Source organism: Narcine bancroftii, chromosome 3 (assembly GCF_036971445.1).
Source record: "Narcine bancroftii isolate sNarBan1 chromosome 3, sNarBan1.hap1, whole genome shotgun sequence".
In the NCBI taxonomy this organism is placed as follows: Eukaryota; Metazoa; Chordata; class Chondrichthyes; order Torpediniformes; family Narcinidae; genus Narcine; species Narcine bancroftii.
Genome location: NC_091471.1, coordinates 99,056,117 through 99,074,243, shown reverse-complemented (window position 1 = coordinate 99,074,243; position 18,127 = coordinate 99,056,117). Strand labels below are relative to the sequence as shown.

General features: G+C 39.4%; 1 protein-coding gene across 7 annotated transcripts in view; it reads right to left on the bottom strand.

The window, feature by feature from the left end:
* The window catches only part of ppat (phosphoribosyl pyrophosphate amidotransferase), an 89,538-nt gene that overhangs the window by 30,965 nt on the left and 40,446 nt on the right, over window positions 1–18,127 (bottom strand). For all 7 annotated transcript variants that reach the window (XM_069924603.1, XM_069924605.1, XM_069924606.1 and 4 more), the window contains 3 exons: window positions 17,971–18,083; window positions 8,213–8,358; window positions 1,202–1,280 (listed from right to left, as the gene is read on the bottom strand). In XM_069924603.1, coding sequence (XP_069780704.1) covers window positions 1,202–1,280; window positions 8,213–8,358; window positions 17,971–18,083 — 338 coding nt within the window. The remainder of the gene's footprint in view (window positions 1–1,201; window positions 1,281–8,212; window positions 8,359–17,970; window positions 18,084–18,127) is intronic.

Sequence of the window (18,127 nt, the reverse complement as noted above, 5' to 3'; positions counted from 1 at the left end):
GCCTGTCATCTTGACAATGAAGATGCTTAAGCCCACAAATATTTTTCTTTTTAAAATTTGTATACAATTCATATAATACCTACATCTGGGTCATTGATAAGAGTAGTGAAGAGAAACCAGTTCAATAATGATCCTGAGTGATAACCATTGTTAACTCTTGGACAAGTTCAACATAGTTAATTATTATCCAATCAATATGCTCTCAATTATCTAAAAAAAAAGTTTGTCAAATATTATCCAATGCAATTTACTCATAAATGCACTTTGGTTTTCATCAAGACCATGCCTTGCTTCAAGTATGGATTAAAAGCAATAATTCCAGAAGAAAGTTAATACTAGCATCCATTCACATAAAAGATGCATTTGACAGAGTGTGGCATTAAGGAGCCTGGCAAAATGCAAGTTGTGTATCCAAAGAAAAACAGCCTAACTGTTAGTGTCACACCTCACGTAAAAGAACATGGGTATGGTTGTGGAGATCAATCAACCTAATTCCAGGATTCCACTACAGTTCCTTAAGGCAGGGTCCTAGCCTCTCTGCCAATTATGTAAGGCTGACTATCAATAATTATGTAATGTTCAATTCCATTTTCGAGTCCTCAGCAAATGAAATAGTCCATGCCTGAAACCAAAGCCCACAACTCTTGAAATTATCTGAACAAATCTTTAATCATCTGCCCAGCCCACCCTTATGATAGCAGGTTAGGGTATCCTTTGCTCTGAGAATGGGTCAGTTGGTGTGGGCGAGAGAGGCAGATTCAAGCTGTGGAAATACATCTCAGCACAAGTTCTGTCTTTAAACCCAGAGGGCCTCTAATTCCAGTGCTGTTTCCAAAAATTCCCATTTACAGGAACAGACTACCAAAGAATAGATCACCTTACATAAAAAATGAAAATACTTCAAATGATAACATTCTACTTTTGTCACAGTTATAGTAGGCTATACATGAACTACCCTGCTATGACAGTTACCTGATAGATTAGTAACACAGGAGCAGTCTAAATATTCAACACAGTCTCATCCCCATTTACAAGTTTGAAATCACATCAATGTACAATGGAATATTTATAATCTGCTAACACATAAGCAGTCATGTAACATACAAATGCGAAGCAAATACAAGCACCAGGCACAAGTAAATTGCAAAATAATGAAGGTATGTTTGTATTAAAATCCCTTACCCCTGTAATAAAGCCTTACCTAGCTCCAATAGATTGGAAACAACACGATTCAGAGGAAACTATCCATCCTTCTGTTTCTGTTTCAATACCCGGTTTTCCTCGATTTAAATGAAAAACCACAAAATCATCCAAAGATCTTGAGCATTTTTACATAATTAATTTCAACTGCAAAAAGATTTGATGTGAAACCACTCCTATATTTAAAAGACAGTAATTTGCCTGTCAGATGAGTAAATAACATAACTGCTTTTCTGAGCTTCCCCAACTGTCAGCCCTTTTTTAATCACCTGTGCAGCAGAGGTGCAGATATCAGGAGGCCCTTTATTGACTATAGTTCAGCATTCAACACCATCATCCTCTCAAAACTGATCAGCAAACCCCATGACCTCTGCCTCAATACTCCACTATGTGATTGGCTCCTGGATTTCCTCACCTCCAGACCACAATCAACGTGTATCGATTGACCAAAACATCTCCTCCGCAATCTTCTTCAGCACTAGTGCACCACAAGGCATTTCCTGGAAGAAAGCACGTCAGCAATTCTCCTTCCTCGGCAGCTTGCGGAGATCCGTCAGGACATCGGAAACTTTTACAGATGTGCAGTGGAAACTGTGATGACTGGCTGCAGCACAGCTTATGGGGGCTGCCAACATCTCTGAGCAGAAAGGTAGTGGACACAGACTGGTGCATCAGAGGCAAAACTCTTGCCACCATCGAGAAAATCTTCATGGAACGCTGCCGTCGGAGAGCAGCAACAATCAACAAGGATCCATACCACACAGCCACATGCTCTGTTCTCTCTCCTGCTATGAGGAAAGAGGTATAGGTACCACCAGACATGCTTTCTTCAGGTTCAGGAAAGATCCATTGAGGTAGTGACTCCCAGGAATTTAAATTTGCTCACCTTTCTCCACTACTGATACCCCCAATGATCACTGGATCGGACACCTCTGGTTTCCCTTCTGTATCCATACTCATGGCCATTTTTTAATACAGCCCACTATGTGACATCATCAGCAAATTTGTAAATGGAGTTGTTGCTGCACCAAGCTATAGAGTCATAAGTGTAAACTGAATAGAGCAGGGAGCTATGTACGCAACCCTGTGGTGCTCTGGTGACGATGGAGATTTTGGAGGAGACGTTCTTTCCAATCTGCAATGATTAGAATCAGGATTTATTGTCCTGAATTCATGAAATTTGTTGTTTTGCGGCAGCATTACAGGTGCAAAATTGCTATAAATTTTGTTTTTTTAAAATAAATAAATTAGTGCAACAAAGAGTAAAGTGAGATCGTGTCTGTGGTTTACTGTCCATTCAGAAATCTGAGGGTAGAGGGGAAGAAGTTGTATCGCCTTCAGGCTCCTGTACCTCCCTCCTTATGGTAGAAATGAGAAGAGGTCATGGTCTGGGAGGTGAGGGTCCTTGAAGATAAGAGACTGCTTTCTTAAGATGCCGCCTCTTGAATAATTCCTTGAAGGAGTGTAGATTGATGCCCATGATGGCACCACCAAGTTCACAACACTCTGTCGTATTTTCCTGTCCTGTGCATTGGCACCTTCGTACCAGACAGTGATACAACCAGTCAGAATTCTCTCCACAGTTCACCTAAAGAAATTTGGACGTCTTTGGTGACATACCAAATCTCCTTAAACTCCTCACAAAGTATAGCCGCTGGCGTGCCTTCTTCGTGATTGCATCAACATGGAAGGCCCAGAATCGATCACTGATGTTGACACCCAGGAATTTGAAGTTCTTAACCCTTTCCACTGCTGACCCCTCAATGAAGACTGGTTTATGTTCCCGATTGCCCCCTCCTTAAGTCTACAATCAGTTGTGACTGCAAGGTTGTTGTGACATCACTCAACCAGCTGATCTATCTCACTCCTGTACATTTCCTCATTGCTGACTGTCATTCTGCCGATGACCATGGTATCTTTGGCAAAGTTCGCATATGAATTATGCCTAGCCACACAGTCATGGGTGTGGAGAGAGAAGAGCACTGGGCCAAGCATGCATCCTTGAGGTGCGCCTGTGCCGATTGTCAGTGAGAAGAATTGGTGTCTGGAAGTGAGGAAATCCAGGATTCAATTACAGAGTGGAGATTTGAGGGGATGTTGATGCTGAATGCTAAACTGTAGTCAATAAAGAGCATCCTGATGTGTGTACTTTGCTGTTCAGGTGTTCCAGGGTTTTGTGTTAAACCAGTAAGATGGCATCTGCCATAGATCTGTTGCTGCAGAAGGCAAATATGAACAGATCCATGCTGCCGCTTCAACATCAGTCTCTCAAAACACTTAATCATTGTAGACATGAGTGGTCCTGGTCAGTAGTCATTTAGACAGGTTTTCATACTCTTCTTAGGCACAGGTACGACGGAAGCAGTTTGAAAGAGGATGGTACTAAGTTCTGTCAGAGTTACATGTTGAAGTTATCCATGAATATATTGGCCATTTAGTCATAACAGGTTTTCAGTACTTGGCAAATACTCCATTCGGTCCAGATGCTTTCCTTGGATTCACTCTTCTGAAATTAGCCCATGGGTAAACTTTGAATACTTTATTTTAAAATTTTAAAACCACAATACAGAAAAATATATGTGGATAATAACAAAAAACTCCAACCTCCCTCTCCCTCCCCACTAATATTCGCTCTCCATCCCCCTATATCTACCCACTAAAGAAAGAAAAGAAGGAGATCATCAATTATATATATAAAACTACTTGGCTATGAAACCAAGATGTCTCACTGGAACAGATTGAGAGTTCAAATCTTCAAACCAAGAATTTTCAAATATGGGCTCCATACTTTTACAAAAAGAAAAATGATATTTGTCTTTCAAATTATATGTAATTTTTTCAAGAGGGATACAAGATTTCACTACAGTATGCCATCTTAGCATTCCTAGAGCTGAATCAGATTTCCAAGTAATAGCCAAACATTTCATAGATATAGCCAAGGCTAAAAATTCAATTTGATACATAGTCAATCTTAATCTTAAAGCAAGCGTCTTACTATCTCCTAATAAAAAAAACATTGGATCAAACGGAAGTTTAACTTTTAATACTTTTTCCGAAAATAATTTTAGCTTGTATCCAAAAGTTCTTAACTTAAGGACAGATGGGTAATCTTTGGATATTGACAGTTGAGAATCATCAGGGGACATGGGGTACACAGAAGTTTTTCCCTGTTATGTTAGTCTACATCTATTCCCTCAAATTCTGACTCTATGCTTCTCATGTGAAAAGGGAGATTTGTGTTTTCATCCATTCTAAATATTAAAGTGTATTTTAATATTTTGTATCCACAGTGGTTCTTGCTTTGGCCATTGGCTTACTCCTTAAGTAGTTAAGTTGCATGGAGGATGAATACTTTATTAAGTTTTATACCAGTGTCATCTGGGCTATTTTCTCAATTTCTTTATTTTCTTGTCCCAAGATTCCCACAACAGCTACTACAATGTTGCCACTCCTTCTTAGGTGACTAATCAGCCCTCTCCTCCATGCCATGGATTAAGCTACTCATTGGGATTGGCAGTATTCATCCAAAGTGGAATCTCATATTGACTAGCCATGAATTCACCACATTCTGTATGATACCCAGGACATGGTATATATTTTTGAGCTTCCTCACAAATTAGACATTTTATGAAGTCATAATACTCCAAATTCTTTCATCAGTCAATGAAACATCACAGCCGATAGTGGATTGGAAAGACAACGAGTCCAAGTATATTCTCATGAACAATTTTTGTGTGTGTATACAGTCATAAGAAATAGGAACAAGAGGGGGGGAAATATCATGTGATGTAGTGGAGGAAGGAGGTGGCCTCCTGAGACTCCCAGATAATTATAAAAGGAAAATAATTTTCAGTAATTTAAACAGGAAGGAAGAATATATCTGAAGTGCCAGTTGATGAAGTAGACAAAGATGATGCAGTCAAACAATATTCATGGCTTTTATTAGCAGAAAAGTATGGTACAATAATGAAAGACAATGGGTGCATACACAGTTATTCCTAAGTGGAGTGTCTTTAACGGTAGAGATAATGCACAACCAATGTTAGAACAGCAAGGCTCGCCAGAGGGGAGCCAAGCAGCTTAGCAGAGATTCACCACAATATCTTTATTGTGAAGATGCCAAAAAAGAATCAACAATTGTCAGCAACTTTGAGCTCCCAATGAGAAGCACATTTTTCAATGGAAGAGGGCCTACTTACAAGAAGAAGCTAGGGGTTGTGGTTTGTTCTGCCACCCATGCAGACAACCTGATGCCTAGGAGGAATGATGGAACGTTTTCAGCATTGGAATCAAGAGACCTTATGGAGACTGGGCAGGAGAACTCAAAAAGGCAATTCGGAGACTGATCAAAGTACAGAAGAAGAGGATGAACTGGTAAATGTTAAACAAGTGAGTCGTTAAAAAAGTTAAAGTACAAACTAAAGGAAAATATACTGATGAAGATATAATGAAAGTACTTTTATTGAAAGATTAGAATACTAACAAGAAACTGGATCATATTTTAAAAGTAGTGACCAGACTAGAAACAGAAATTAGGATTTTAAATGAAAGAGTGACAGAAGTGGAAGAAAAAAATGGATGAAACTATGGAAAGAGTGGTTAAAGTGGAAAAAGAATTAAACAAATGGGCTGCAGAAAAACCAAAAATATTGGAAAAGATGGATTCTTTAGAAAATTTTACTAGATGTAATAATGTTAAAATAGTGGGACTCAAAGAGGGAATGGAGGGGATAAATCCCATCTGCTTCTTTCATGAATGGTTACCAAATGTCCTGGGAGTACAAAATGTCAGAGCAAAGATAGAAATTGAGAACGTATATAGATTCAGGAATGAATCAAAAACCACACTCTATATTAATTAGATGTATGAAATTTAATGATGATGAAAAAATATAAAGGGCTGCAGCAAAAAAGGTTAAGGAGAGAGAAGGAAAACCACTAGAAGTTGAAGGCAAGAAAATATTTTTTTTTATCCTGATATAAGTGCTATGCTAATATTGTGTAGAAAGGAATTTAATCCACTGAAGAATACCCTTTGGGGAAAAAAAAGGTACAAATTTGTGTTGCGTCAACTAGCCAATTTAAAAATCATGATTCCAAAATGGACAAAATAAGTTTTTTTACTGATATTGAAAAAGCAAAAGAATTTTGTTAACAAATTAGCAACTTTGAAGCAAATTGAAAGAAAATGAGAGAACTTTAATTCTTTAAAACTGAATTATGATACAATTTCTTTCTGTGTATTTGTATTTGTTTAATATTAATCCTTTTGAAAAATGAAGGTAATTTTTTAAAAATTGTTTGTGTGGGTGTTCGGGAGGCTAGCCTCCAGAATTCATGCATATGCGTTTGTTAGTAGGTTTCCCCACCACACATAAAATAAAAGGGGGTGGTGTAATTTTGCATTTCCATTAAAGGGAGGGTTTCTCACTTTTTTTTGAGACTTCATATATTCTTTTTGGGAAGGGTTGTTGATATTGGGTCCTATGTTCGAGAGAAGTAGATAGAAGGAAAGGTGTGAAACAAATATAATGATAATAAGGATTTTTTTTGTATGGAATATGATAACTAAAGATTTTAAGTAATGTTACAAATTCTGTGTTACTTTTCTATATTTTTGAAATTCACACATTTTTTAGATCTGGTAAAAAGGGAACAAGATAGCTTTTGTTTTGATACTAGTCCTAAGATTTTTTCTATTCTTAATAATATTTTTTTTCTGCAGGTGGGGGGTGGATAGAATAGGTTTGGGTTTTAAAGTCACATCTAATATGGTTTATATGATAATATTGTACAATAAGTTTTGAATATCGTTGAGTAGGATTTGGAATTTATGATTTATATAATTATATTGAATATGGATGAATGTATGACTTAAAAACTTTAACATTTAAAAAAGGAGTGAGAGGAGGCCACCTGGCCTGATAAGTCTGCTCTGCCATTCAATAAAATCATGGCTAATCTGGCCACAGTCTCAGATCCACTTACCCATCATTTCCAATAAACCCTTAATTCCCCTATTCTTCAAAAATCTAACTGTGACTTGAATATAATCAATGAGGCAGTCTCTCCTTCTTCCTTCAACAAAGATTTCTACAGACTTACTACCTTGGGAGAAGCAGTTCCTCCTCATCTTGGTCTTACATTTACTCCCATGAATCTTGAGACTGTGTCATCTAGTTCTAAACTCATCTGCCCATGGAAACAACCTTAGTTTCTATTGTATTTATTCCTTTCATAATTTTGCTTCTCTAAGATCCCCTTCATTCTTTTAAACATTAGACTCCTAGACCACTCAATCTCTCCTCCTAAGATCACCCCTTCAGTCAACTTGATGAACCTTCTCTGCACCGTCCCCAAAATTAGTGTATACTTTCTCAAGTAAGGAGACCAGAACAGCACACAATACTCCAGTTGCTGCCCCACCATTACCCTGCATTGTTCCAGCAGAACCTCTTTGTTCTTAAACTTAATCTCCTCAGCAATGAAGACCAACATTCCATTTGCCTTCTTGATTACTGCCTGTATCTGCAAACTATTTGCGATTCATGCAGAAGAACTTGCAGGTTTCTGCGCACAACAGCTTTCTGCAAGTTTTCACTGAGCACTCTGCACTTTTTCACCATTGATATCAAGTAATTCAAGTCACAAAATTTGAATTTTCACTCTTTCCAATAGCACTTATTGATCCTGATTCCCAATGCTGCTATTATCATAGAGCTCAGGAAATAATCGTAAGATAATCATTAACATAAGATTTCATAAATCTTATCATAGATCTCAGGAGCAGAATTCTTCCATTCCATTATTCTAATACTTTCTTTTAACTTGGGAGGGCCAACGAGAACAAGTTTAAAAATTGAAGTTTGGGTCTGTTCTAAAAATGCAAAATAAAATTGGCACTGCCATTCATGCATTAAATTTCATAAAAGATAAAACAAAACAAAAAAATCACAAGTCAAGGTTTGGAGTACATTTTAAGATTTATTCACAAAAATAGTTTTATTCTTACCTGAACTATATAGCTTGGACACAGGTACAAGGCAGCCTATGCACAAGGGACGATTTCCATAAGGATCACGGACAGCATAGATGACATCTTTATACATTAGTAATATTGAATAGGAGGTAGGTGTGGCAGTCATTAAATTTCTAATCCTGGAAAAGAAAAAATTGGTCTTAAAACTATTTTCATCTCTTCGCCAGTTCCACTGAGCTATTTCACTTTCTGTAGATGCTATAAAACTGTTGTCACTTTTCTGGATTTACTGTTTTTATTTAAAATTTTCAGTACACATTTGTTTCCATCAAAATTGCCAATTACAAGCAATTAATAAAGAAACAAAAAAAAATCCATCTTTATTAATTACACAACTAATTTTATTGGATTGTAAACATTCTTTGCAAATATTTGCTACAAATAACCAAGTAACACTACATTTGAATAGATTTTTTCCTCTCCTCCCATGAAGATTTTAACTGGAAATGTGAAAAAGGATCATAATTCTTTTAATTTTTAATCATGTAGTTCCTTATTCCAAATGAGGGAGATTTACAATATGAAACCAACCCTTAAGCAGAAATCTTTCCTCTCTCTAAAGTTGATACCTAGTTTGTTGAGCATTTGCAACATTTTCTGTTTTATATTGATTTCTAATATCAGCAACACTCGGCTTTTGACTTTAAAAAAAATCTAATATTCCTTGTGGACCATTCTTAGCCAAAATCATAAAAATACAGGCTAAAATAAGGTTTTGTAATTTTGCTACTTCGCACACTAAATTTGCAACTATAAAACTAAATTTAAAATGTATGAATTCAAGTGCTAGAATTAATTTATAAGGCTCGCATACCTTGCAGTCAGTACCTAGCACTGATCAAGATACTAATTTACTGCATTCATTGTGGAACTATTTATATCTGACAGTTAGATGGTATATTTTACATTGGAACCCTGCACTCAGTTCCATGTGTTCTATGCTGTATTAGCCACTAAGTACAAGAAATGGTGGTATCTAGTTCATAGCAAACCTTATCGTTTCATAAATCCATATAATTTTCATAATCTCAGAACAGCCAGCATGTTATTTCTCAATCATCATGTATCTGGACTGATAACGAGAGATATCAGCATGCATCAAGCAAGCTGCACAGCTTTGCACAATAGTGTTACAACACTGAAGTTTACTTAAGACAACTCCGGATAAATCTCCAACTCAAATAGTGTTTAGAAGCACTGAGCTTAGTTAATGATTTTTTTTTTACTTGCCAAACGTTGAGTAAGAGGCAAAATTTTCTTCGATAAGTATAAAGGTTAACCAAAGAGAACCATTTTTACGCAACTTTAATTAGTTATGTTAAGATTTTTAAAAATAGATATTAATTTAATTCATATTTTAACATTGCACATTTAAAACTCCATTAAGTTTTTAGTTTGTTGCTGATACTGTAAGGTAAAACATCATGAGATGGGAATGTGTAGGGAGTTACCCTGTACAGGGCAGTAACAAGAAGGGGAGGTGTCCTTGTACTCCTGTTAGGTAAAACATCATGAGATGGGACCGGAGAAGGAGTCACCCAGTACTAAGGAGTAACAGAATGCATCCTTGTACTTACAAGATAAGAGAGACATTGATGGATTGAGAGGCAGGAAGCTAGCAGGGAAAGGATAGCAACAGTTTTAGTCATTGGACAAGTAATGATATGATGATGTTCTAAGCATGTATCCAAGGGTATAAAAAATCACCATTTTGCTGATAACGGCAGAATGCATTCTCCGACTAACTTGTTAGTCGCAAGTGTTACAATCCGGTAATAAAGAACAAAGAACCCTGATTTCGACTCAGCCTGGTGTTTGTCTCACTCATTCATGAACAAAGCAGACCTAACAATTTGGTGACCCCGACGTGATGGGTGAGTGAACACTGGACGACGGTTTCTGTTTTTTCTGACAATCATCTCAGCCGGCTGATAAAAAGGTCCAGAGAAGCCTGTTTTAACAAAATTCTCTTTTTTTTTTAAAAAAAAATCTTTATGATTGTCAGTAAGAACTGGAGATCGGACAAATTAGACGACCACAATTGAAGGTCGCATGCCAGGATTGTAACACGTAAGTGATTACAGACAAGATAAAAGTCCTTAAGGTGTTTGAATGACATTTATTAAGTGCTTCGCAAGAAACTACTAGAGTTTAAAAGTCTTTATTGTGTCGTTGCAAAGTCCAATAGAGTGAGAAGGTGGTCTATAAACAATTGAGGACCTGAGTTTTCTGCCCTAAACTGGTTATTAAGAGGAGAAATCTCCCACGTGAAGGTTGGGCTTTGAAAGAAAACAAAGGTTCAGGCTTATTGGCCTCAATTGTATCTGAGAGACTGACTTATAAATGTCCGGTAGGTATGATAATGTCTGTACACTTGAGAAGTTAAGAATTTATTTCCCCAATTCGCCGTGGTGGAATACCACAGCAGACACTAGAGACCTTGAGACAACAAAAAAAGTACTCAGGGACGCCTGCCTGGTGAACAAGAACGACGACAGAAGGCTGCGACAGCTGTGTCCGGATCAGGTAGGAGATATTAATGAAAAAGTTGACAAACTCCTAAGAGACACCCAGTTTATTCGAAATACTTTTGATAAGTTAAATGAGGGTATTCCCAACATCACCAAGGAGATAAAGTTACGTAAATTCATAGATTGGTACAGGGAAACAGGACAAAAGTATAGCCCAAATATTTGGTTTTCTAGTTGTAATTTAACTTTCAGACCCCTTTGGGAAAACAGAGAGTGGAAAACGAGCAATCAGAGTATACAGGACAGTCTGAAGTCAATTGGAGGACAAGACTTCGAGACTGTTCTTTTAAAAGATATTAGTCATCCAGCTTGCAAGGGGACATTTTTAAAAGCAATTTTCGTTGACATAGATCCCCTAAACAGACAAAAACCTAAATTAAAACAGGCATTAGAAAGCGGTCCCGCAGCTATGGCTGTACAGTTGCCTGCTAAGACTTTTGACCAAGTTATTAAGGAAATTAATCAGGAATTAGAGGAGCGAAATACCAGTAATGCGGCATTGGAAAAACATAAAATGCTCCGAAAATGTGTAGACCGCTGGAGGAAGAGGGGTTGGTTACCCGGGGGCACTGAGATGTTCCTGACAGGTGAGAAAAAAAAAAAAAAAATTTTAAAACGTAGTGTCTTAGATAAGCTGGAAGAAACAAAACACAGAAGGGAAAGGAAAAGTGCCTGTTTCCAGTTTCCAGCCACGAAGTGTCCGGGTTTGCTCTCTCCCTCCCTCCTTTCACCCTCCCCCCTCTCTCTTCTCTCCCCCTCTCTCTCTTCTCCCCCCCCCTCCTCTCTCACCCACTCCCCCTCCCAATCCCAATCTGTGGTGGTGCTGCCCTGAAATCCCCAGGTTGGGCAGGGCGGAGAAATACAATTTGGTTTTAATTTTGTGCCCACAATTCCAGCTCCGCATCAAATGGGATCCTGTTTTATCCTCTCTCCCTCCCTTTTTCCCGCACCCCCACCATTGCGGGATCAGGGCAGACATTGTGGGCTGACGTGTAGCTCACTCGAGGTGGGAGGGAAGGAAGGAGTGATAGTTCCCAGTGGTGGGAGACCCAATCTGATCCAGACCAGTGATCACAGGATGAGAACCTTTTAAAACCTTTGAAACGAAAGTGTTAATCTGAAGACTTTTCTCCCAGTGGGGCCAGTGCAAGGCATTTTCTCTCTCTATCTCTTGTGCTCTGTGTATCTGCCTCTCTATCTCTTTCTCTCGCTATGCTCTCTCTCTCTCTCTCTCTCTCTCTCTCTCTCTCTCTGGCACCCCAGATGGGATCCTGGAGTCACGTCCCTTATATTCAGATATTGAGACACTGGGGTGTGACAAGAACCACGGGAATAGGGACACATCAGACGAGGTACAGGCCCCTTTAATAAAAATAGAAGGGGGAGTAATAGATGTAGAGACCCCTCTGGAGTCCAAGAAAATAGAAAAGGAGTTAGAGATACAGAAATGGAACATAAAAAAGGTTCAGGATAACATTAAAAACTTAAACAGAGATATTAATGTGCTGGGGCAGATCAGTGAGGATCAAAAAGAATTAATGGTAGGTGTATTTAAGGAAGTGGAAAAGATAACTACAACACTGTCAGGAGAAATTAAAGCTGAAGGAATGGTAATAGGAGTAAAGGACGAAAAGTGTAGTACAGATGAGGAAACGAGATACGATCCACCATGGGAGGAAAGTAAAAGGAAAAGACTCGGGAGGGAGAAAAATAGACATGCCTACCTGGACATAGTTAGAACAAAAGAGAAAGATGTGAAACAACTAAACTATGGCCGAAAAGATTATCTTAGAGATGAACGTGACCAATATACCTTTGACCCTGAGACATTGGAAGCTGATAGGGACAGTGACAGTGACGAAGAAGAGTCAGAACAAGGTGGGATAAATAAATGCATGCCAAGAGTAAAGAAGGAGCAGAAATCCCCAAAATTGAGATATCAATGCCCATTACTGATCACGGGACGGGGAACTCAAAAATATGTACCCTGGTCACGAATGGACTTAGAGAGTTTAATGAAAAAACTACCTCCATTGAGTAATGGGGCTAGTCCATGGATTTCTTGTTTTGAGCGAGAAACCTGCCAAGAACAATTAGCACTCGCAGATGTCAGAACTATCATGATAAAATTAAAGGCAGAAGGGGCCCTGAAGCAAATAGAGAAAATTGTAAGAAGCAGTAAATTGGGGGATGAAATAGAATTTAACCCACTTCGGAATAAATTTTGGGAAGCACTTAGAGAAACATTTCCTACACCCTATAGTTTGGATGCCTTGGTAACCCTTCAACTAAGGAAGGAGAGACTGCACACGAGTATTTCACTCGAGCATGGGACTTATGGGAAACAGGGACTGGAGAAAGACCCGACCACAGCCCCTTAGGAAGGGCTCACTTTCGTAATGGGATAATAAACGGACTACCTGCTACGGTTCAAGCAAAATTAAGGGACATTGTGGGAGTAGAGACAATGTCAGAGGATTTGTGGAAAAGACACCTGACACATGCAATCAAACGACATCGTCAATCAGAGCATGCTAAGTCAGAAAGTGCGTCCCAGAAGGAGGTGGACAAAACAACCGATAAATTGGTGAGAGCCATAGAACATATAGGGGTTAAATTAGCGGCCCAACAGATAGTCCCACAGGTCATGGGGCCAGTGATAAATCCGGGACCCCAAGTAAGAAATGGTTGGGAAAGACAGCTAGGTACAATGTATAGAGGGGAACATGCAGTATGCTGGTACTGCCAAAATCCTGGACACTACCAGCGGAACTGTCCGGAGGCTGGGAGAGCAAGGGGAAAAAGATTACCCTCTATTAGAGGCTATCGGGGAAGAGGAGGAAACTTAAGAGGACAAGCAAGGGGTAGGGATGGACACATTGATGGGCCCCAGAGAATCGGGGGGTGGCAGAGTGATCAACAAGTCCAGGCACCTCAGTGTAATGACTATATTGAGGAAGGAGCTGAATTTGATTATTTATGGTGCCCAGGAGAATCAAAAATCACGCCTCCCTGGGAGCCACCAAAAATTTGGGGGACGGTAAATGGAGAAAAAATTGAATTTATGGTTGACACAGGGGCAGCAGTTACGACAGTGATTAAAAAACCCCCAGGGAGCACATTTTCGGGCAAAACATTATCTACAATAGGATTCTCCGGGATAAGGGAAACACAGCCCTATACAGATAACATCGACATGACATTTGGACGACAAAGGGTTAAAACGCCTGTCCTGGTTGTGCCAAGTTGCCCCATTAATTTATTAGCAAGGGACATTCTTACCAAACTAGGAATAACCATACAATGTTCTGAGAAGGGCCTTCGGTTAACATACCCAGGGGATACAATAAGAAGGGGAGGACAGTTTATAGTAATGACCCCATCTAACGCTTCAGAAGTCTCTGTGGAGGTTAGTATTTTCTGGAGTCGGCTACTGTATGATGAACCAGGCCCAGGGCTGATTAAACAGTTTTTTGAGTGGAGGGCCAGTATTCCTCGGTATGGGGATTACCTTTATCCACTAGATCCTATGCATGTTACATTAAACTACACCATCCACCCGGACCAGGAATATGAGGAGAGGTGGGACTCTCTAAAAGAAGGGAAGACAGAAACGATACATTGTCCATTTATCTTTGTAGGTAAGGAGGGAATAGCTGCTATGGTTGTCATGACAGAAGAACAAATGGAGTGGTTCTGCTTAGGAGTAGAAAGTGTGCCTCATGTGACCTTGGGTATTGCCAAAGATCATCACGCTCGACAGCTGGGTCCGATGGTAAAGGAAGCGATAGGGTGTGAATACAGGCAGACAGAAATCCCGGGATATTCCACCTCGGAGGGAGGAAAATTTGTCAGACTGAATATTGAAGCATGGGACCAGGTAGTGAATGAGAAAGTAGAAAGAGACCGAGCCATAGAAGGAGAAAATATTGATCACAGAGACTCAGACAAATATCTTTCTAATCTGAGTCCACATATATGGACAACGGGGCCCTATGATGTGGGAGTAATAAAAGGAGAGGTATTTCTAGAATTGGCCAACCCCGGGCAGAAACCAATATGGAGAAAACAATACCGCTTGTCGCCCAGTCAGGAGGAGGGTATTAAAGGAACGATAGAAGGGTTAATGGAGTCAGGGGTTTTAAGGGCGGCACCTGACAGTATGTGGAACACGCCCATCATGCCTGTTCCCAAACAGGGTAGAAAAGACTGGAGGATGGTACACGACCTCCGGGAGATTAACTTGGCTACCAAGACCATCGGGAGACCAGTCCCAGACCCATATGTAGCACTTAGGGCTCTGAGTCCGGAGCACGAATACTATACTGTCATTGATCTGGCAAACGCATTCTTCTGCTTGAAATTAGCTGAGGAATGCCAAGACTGGTTCACTTTCACTTACCAAGCACATCGGTACACATACACTAGATTACCTCAGGGTTATAAGGACAGTCCAGGACTGTTCAATCAGGCCCTTAGCGAAATCCTAATGAAATTAAAGCTCCCGGAAGATGTTACACTGATTCAGTATGTAGACGACCTACTATTAGCAGGGAAAACGCCACATGGGTGCCTGACAGGGCAGCCAAACAGGTTACTGGTTATCATGAACATATACAGGGGATGATTTTGAGGTCCCATAACAAAAAAAATGAATCTGAAACTAAGGAGACTTGTAGCAGATTGAATGACTACACAGATGAGTTTTGTGGAGGAAGAGTGCTGTACAACTGGCTCCCTGCTAACTGGGATGGTCGGTGTGCTCTAGTAACCCTTAATGCGCCAGTGCTGATTGTCAAAAGGCAGGAGGGAGATGAGGATTCCCTAGAATTGCGCCACACAGAGAGTTGGCTGTGGAGAAAAAGGAGGAGTGTTGGACTCTTGGGGCCAGGAGGAAGGAACGCTGATGGGGTATGGATTGATGCCATTGGCCAAGCCCGGAATATTCCGGACGAATTTAAATTAGCCGATGAGATTGCAGCTGGGTTTGAAAGTTTTCCTGTTTTTAGTGCAATTTTTCCCATCACTGTAAATAAGAATGTTAATAGGATCAACCTTATTCACTATAATGTCCAGCGCCTTGCAAATTTGACCAGGGACGTTGTTGAGGCAATACATCAACAACTGTCAGAAACTTCCCTTATGACACTTCAGAATAGGATAGCGATTGATATGGTCCTGGCAGAGAAAGGTGGAGTGTGTGCTATGTTTGGAGATCTATGCTGCACTTCTATCTCTAATAACACAGGGCCAGATGGATCACTCACTAAGGGGTTAACGAAACTTAGGGCATTGGCGAAAGAATTAAAAGCCCAGTCTGGAGTCTCCAATCCTGTTTTATCCTGGTTACAGGGAGTGTTTGGGAGATGGAGCACATTGTTAGGACAACTTTTGCTGGGTTTGTTCATTTCTGTATCAATTTTTATCACTTGTGGCTGTTGTTGTATTCCATGCATTCGAACGCTGGTCACGAGGACCATAGAGACAGCCCTTGCTGACCGTGATGAACTGCCTCCGAAATATCAAGCTGTGCAGGCTGTGGAGCAAGACTATCTCACATTACAGGAGACGGAGAAAGTTGCTGAGATCGATCTGGAGTCTGAAGGGGAATGTGATGGGAAGGAGGGATTGTGAATTAGATTGTTACACATATAATTTTAACCTTGCTTGTAACCCAAATATTATAACATTGATTGTAACACAAACATTATTAATCAGATTGTAGAACAAGTATTATGAATTAGATTGTAGACCATATGTTAACTTGGGAATTTACTAATGTACGGGGGGTTAGCTAGTTTTTTGCTTGGGGGCAAATGGGATGAAACTTGTAAACGGGCAATGGGATCGGGGTGACGGATGGGGGGTGTACGCAAAGGAGGGTTGGGGGAGCCCTCGCCCACCAGCCGAACTGCCCTGTGAACAGAACCCGTATAGAGCTTGGCAATAATAGGCGAACTAATGTAACGCGGTGGTAGCATAGTCAGGGCGAGATTGTCCTCTAAAGAGGACAAAGGAGGGATTGTAAGGTAAAACATCATGAGATGGGAATGTGTAGGGAGTTACCCTGTACAGGGCAGTAACAAGAAGGGGAGGTGTCCTTGTACTCCTGTTAGGTAAAACATCATGAGATGGGACCGGAGAAGGAGTCACCCAGTACTAAGGAGTAACAGAATGCATCCTTGTACTTACAAGATAAGAGAGACATTGATGGATTGAGAGGCAGGAAGCTAGCAGGGAAAGGATAGCAACAGTTTTAGTCATTGGACAAGTAATGATATGATGATGTTCTAAGCATGTATCCAAGGGTATAAAAAATCACCATTTTGCTGATAACGGCAGAATGCATTCTCCGACTAACTTGTTAGTCGCAAGTGTTACAATCCGGTAATAAAGAACAAAGAACCCTGATTTCGACTCAGCCTGGTGTTTGTCTCACTCATTCATGAACAAAGCAGACCTAACAATACACAAGTGCAGCTACACTTGTTAATAAATCATTTTGAAGATACATAATCTTTAAAAACAATGACAAATAATTTCAGGTCAGCTTTGAACAAATACAGAAAACTACAAAAAGTAATGTTTAATTTGGAAATGTGTTTGGCCAGATCAATTGTTGAAAGTAAAACATGAAAGAACTGCAAGGAATTCTTAACCCTCTAATTTTTACATCTACGAAGACTTCAAACAATTACTTATCACTCAATTAATAGGTATTAGTTTTTACATGCAAATAATAGAATGGAAAATTATCTTGGGCAATTATCCTCAGAATACTGCAATATGTTATTTTGTTGTATGCTATATATTCAGCATCCTCAATTTATTGTAATTTTATGTTAAATTAAAAATGATCGACCAATCAGGTTTTTAAAAAATGCTAAAGAAAATCACATTTTGAAAAAAAACCATAATGAATTCTTAATATGAATGACAATTAATGTAAAATTTACTTTTAAAAAAAAGTTTGGCAAAATTACAAGCTAGACACTTTATAGTATATACAAAACAAACTCAGAAGATATGACCAGTTTACTTCTAAAAATGAGTTAAACTCAAAAAACACACCAGATTATATTGTCATCATTAATATACCCAGCCTTTTCCAGCTACACCAATTCATACCCAATTTTATGTCGTTAGACTGCAAATCTTTACAAACGGAATCTAGAACCTCAGAAAAATAATTTCCTCTACCTGGCCACCCAGTCTGGTGTATCAGCTTCCTCCTTTGGTGGCGTCAGGGCCAGAAGTTGCGTGATAAGCTCACTATCTGAGCTGGTTGACAAGCCAACTCCATGACGTAGTACCTGGAATATCAATTGAAAAATTAGTTATTTTATTCTATTTGAAA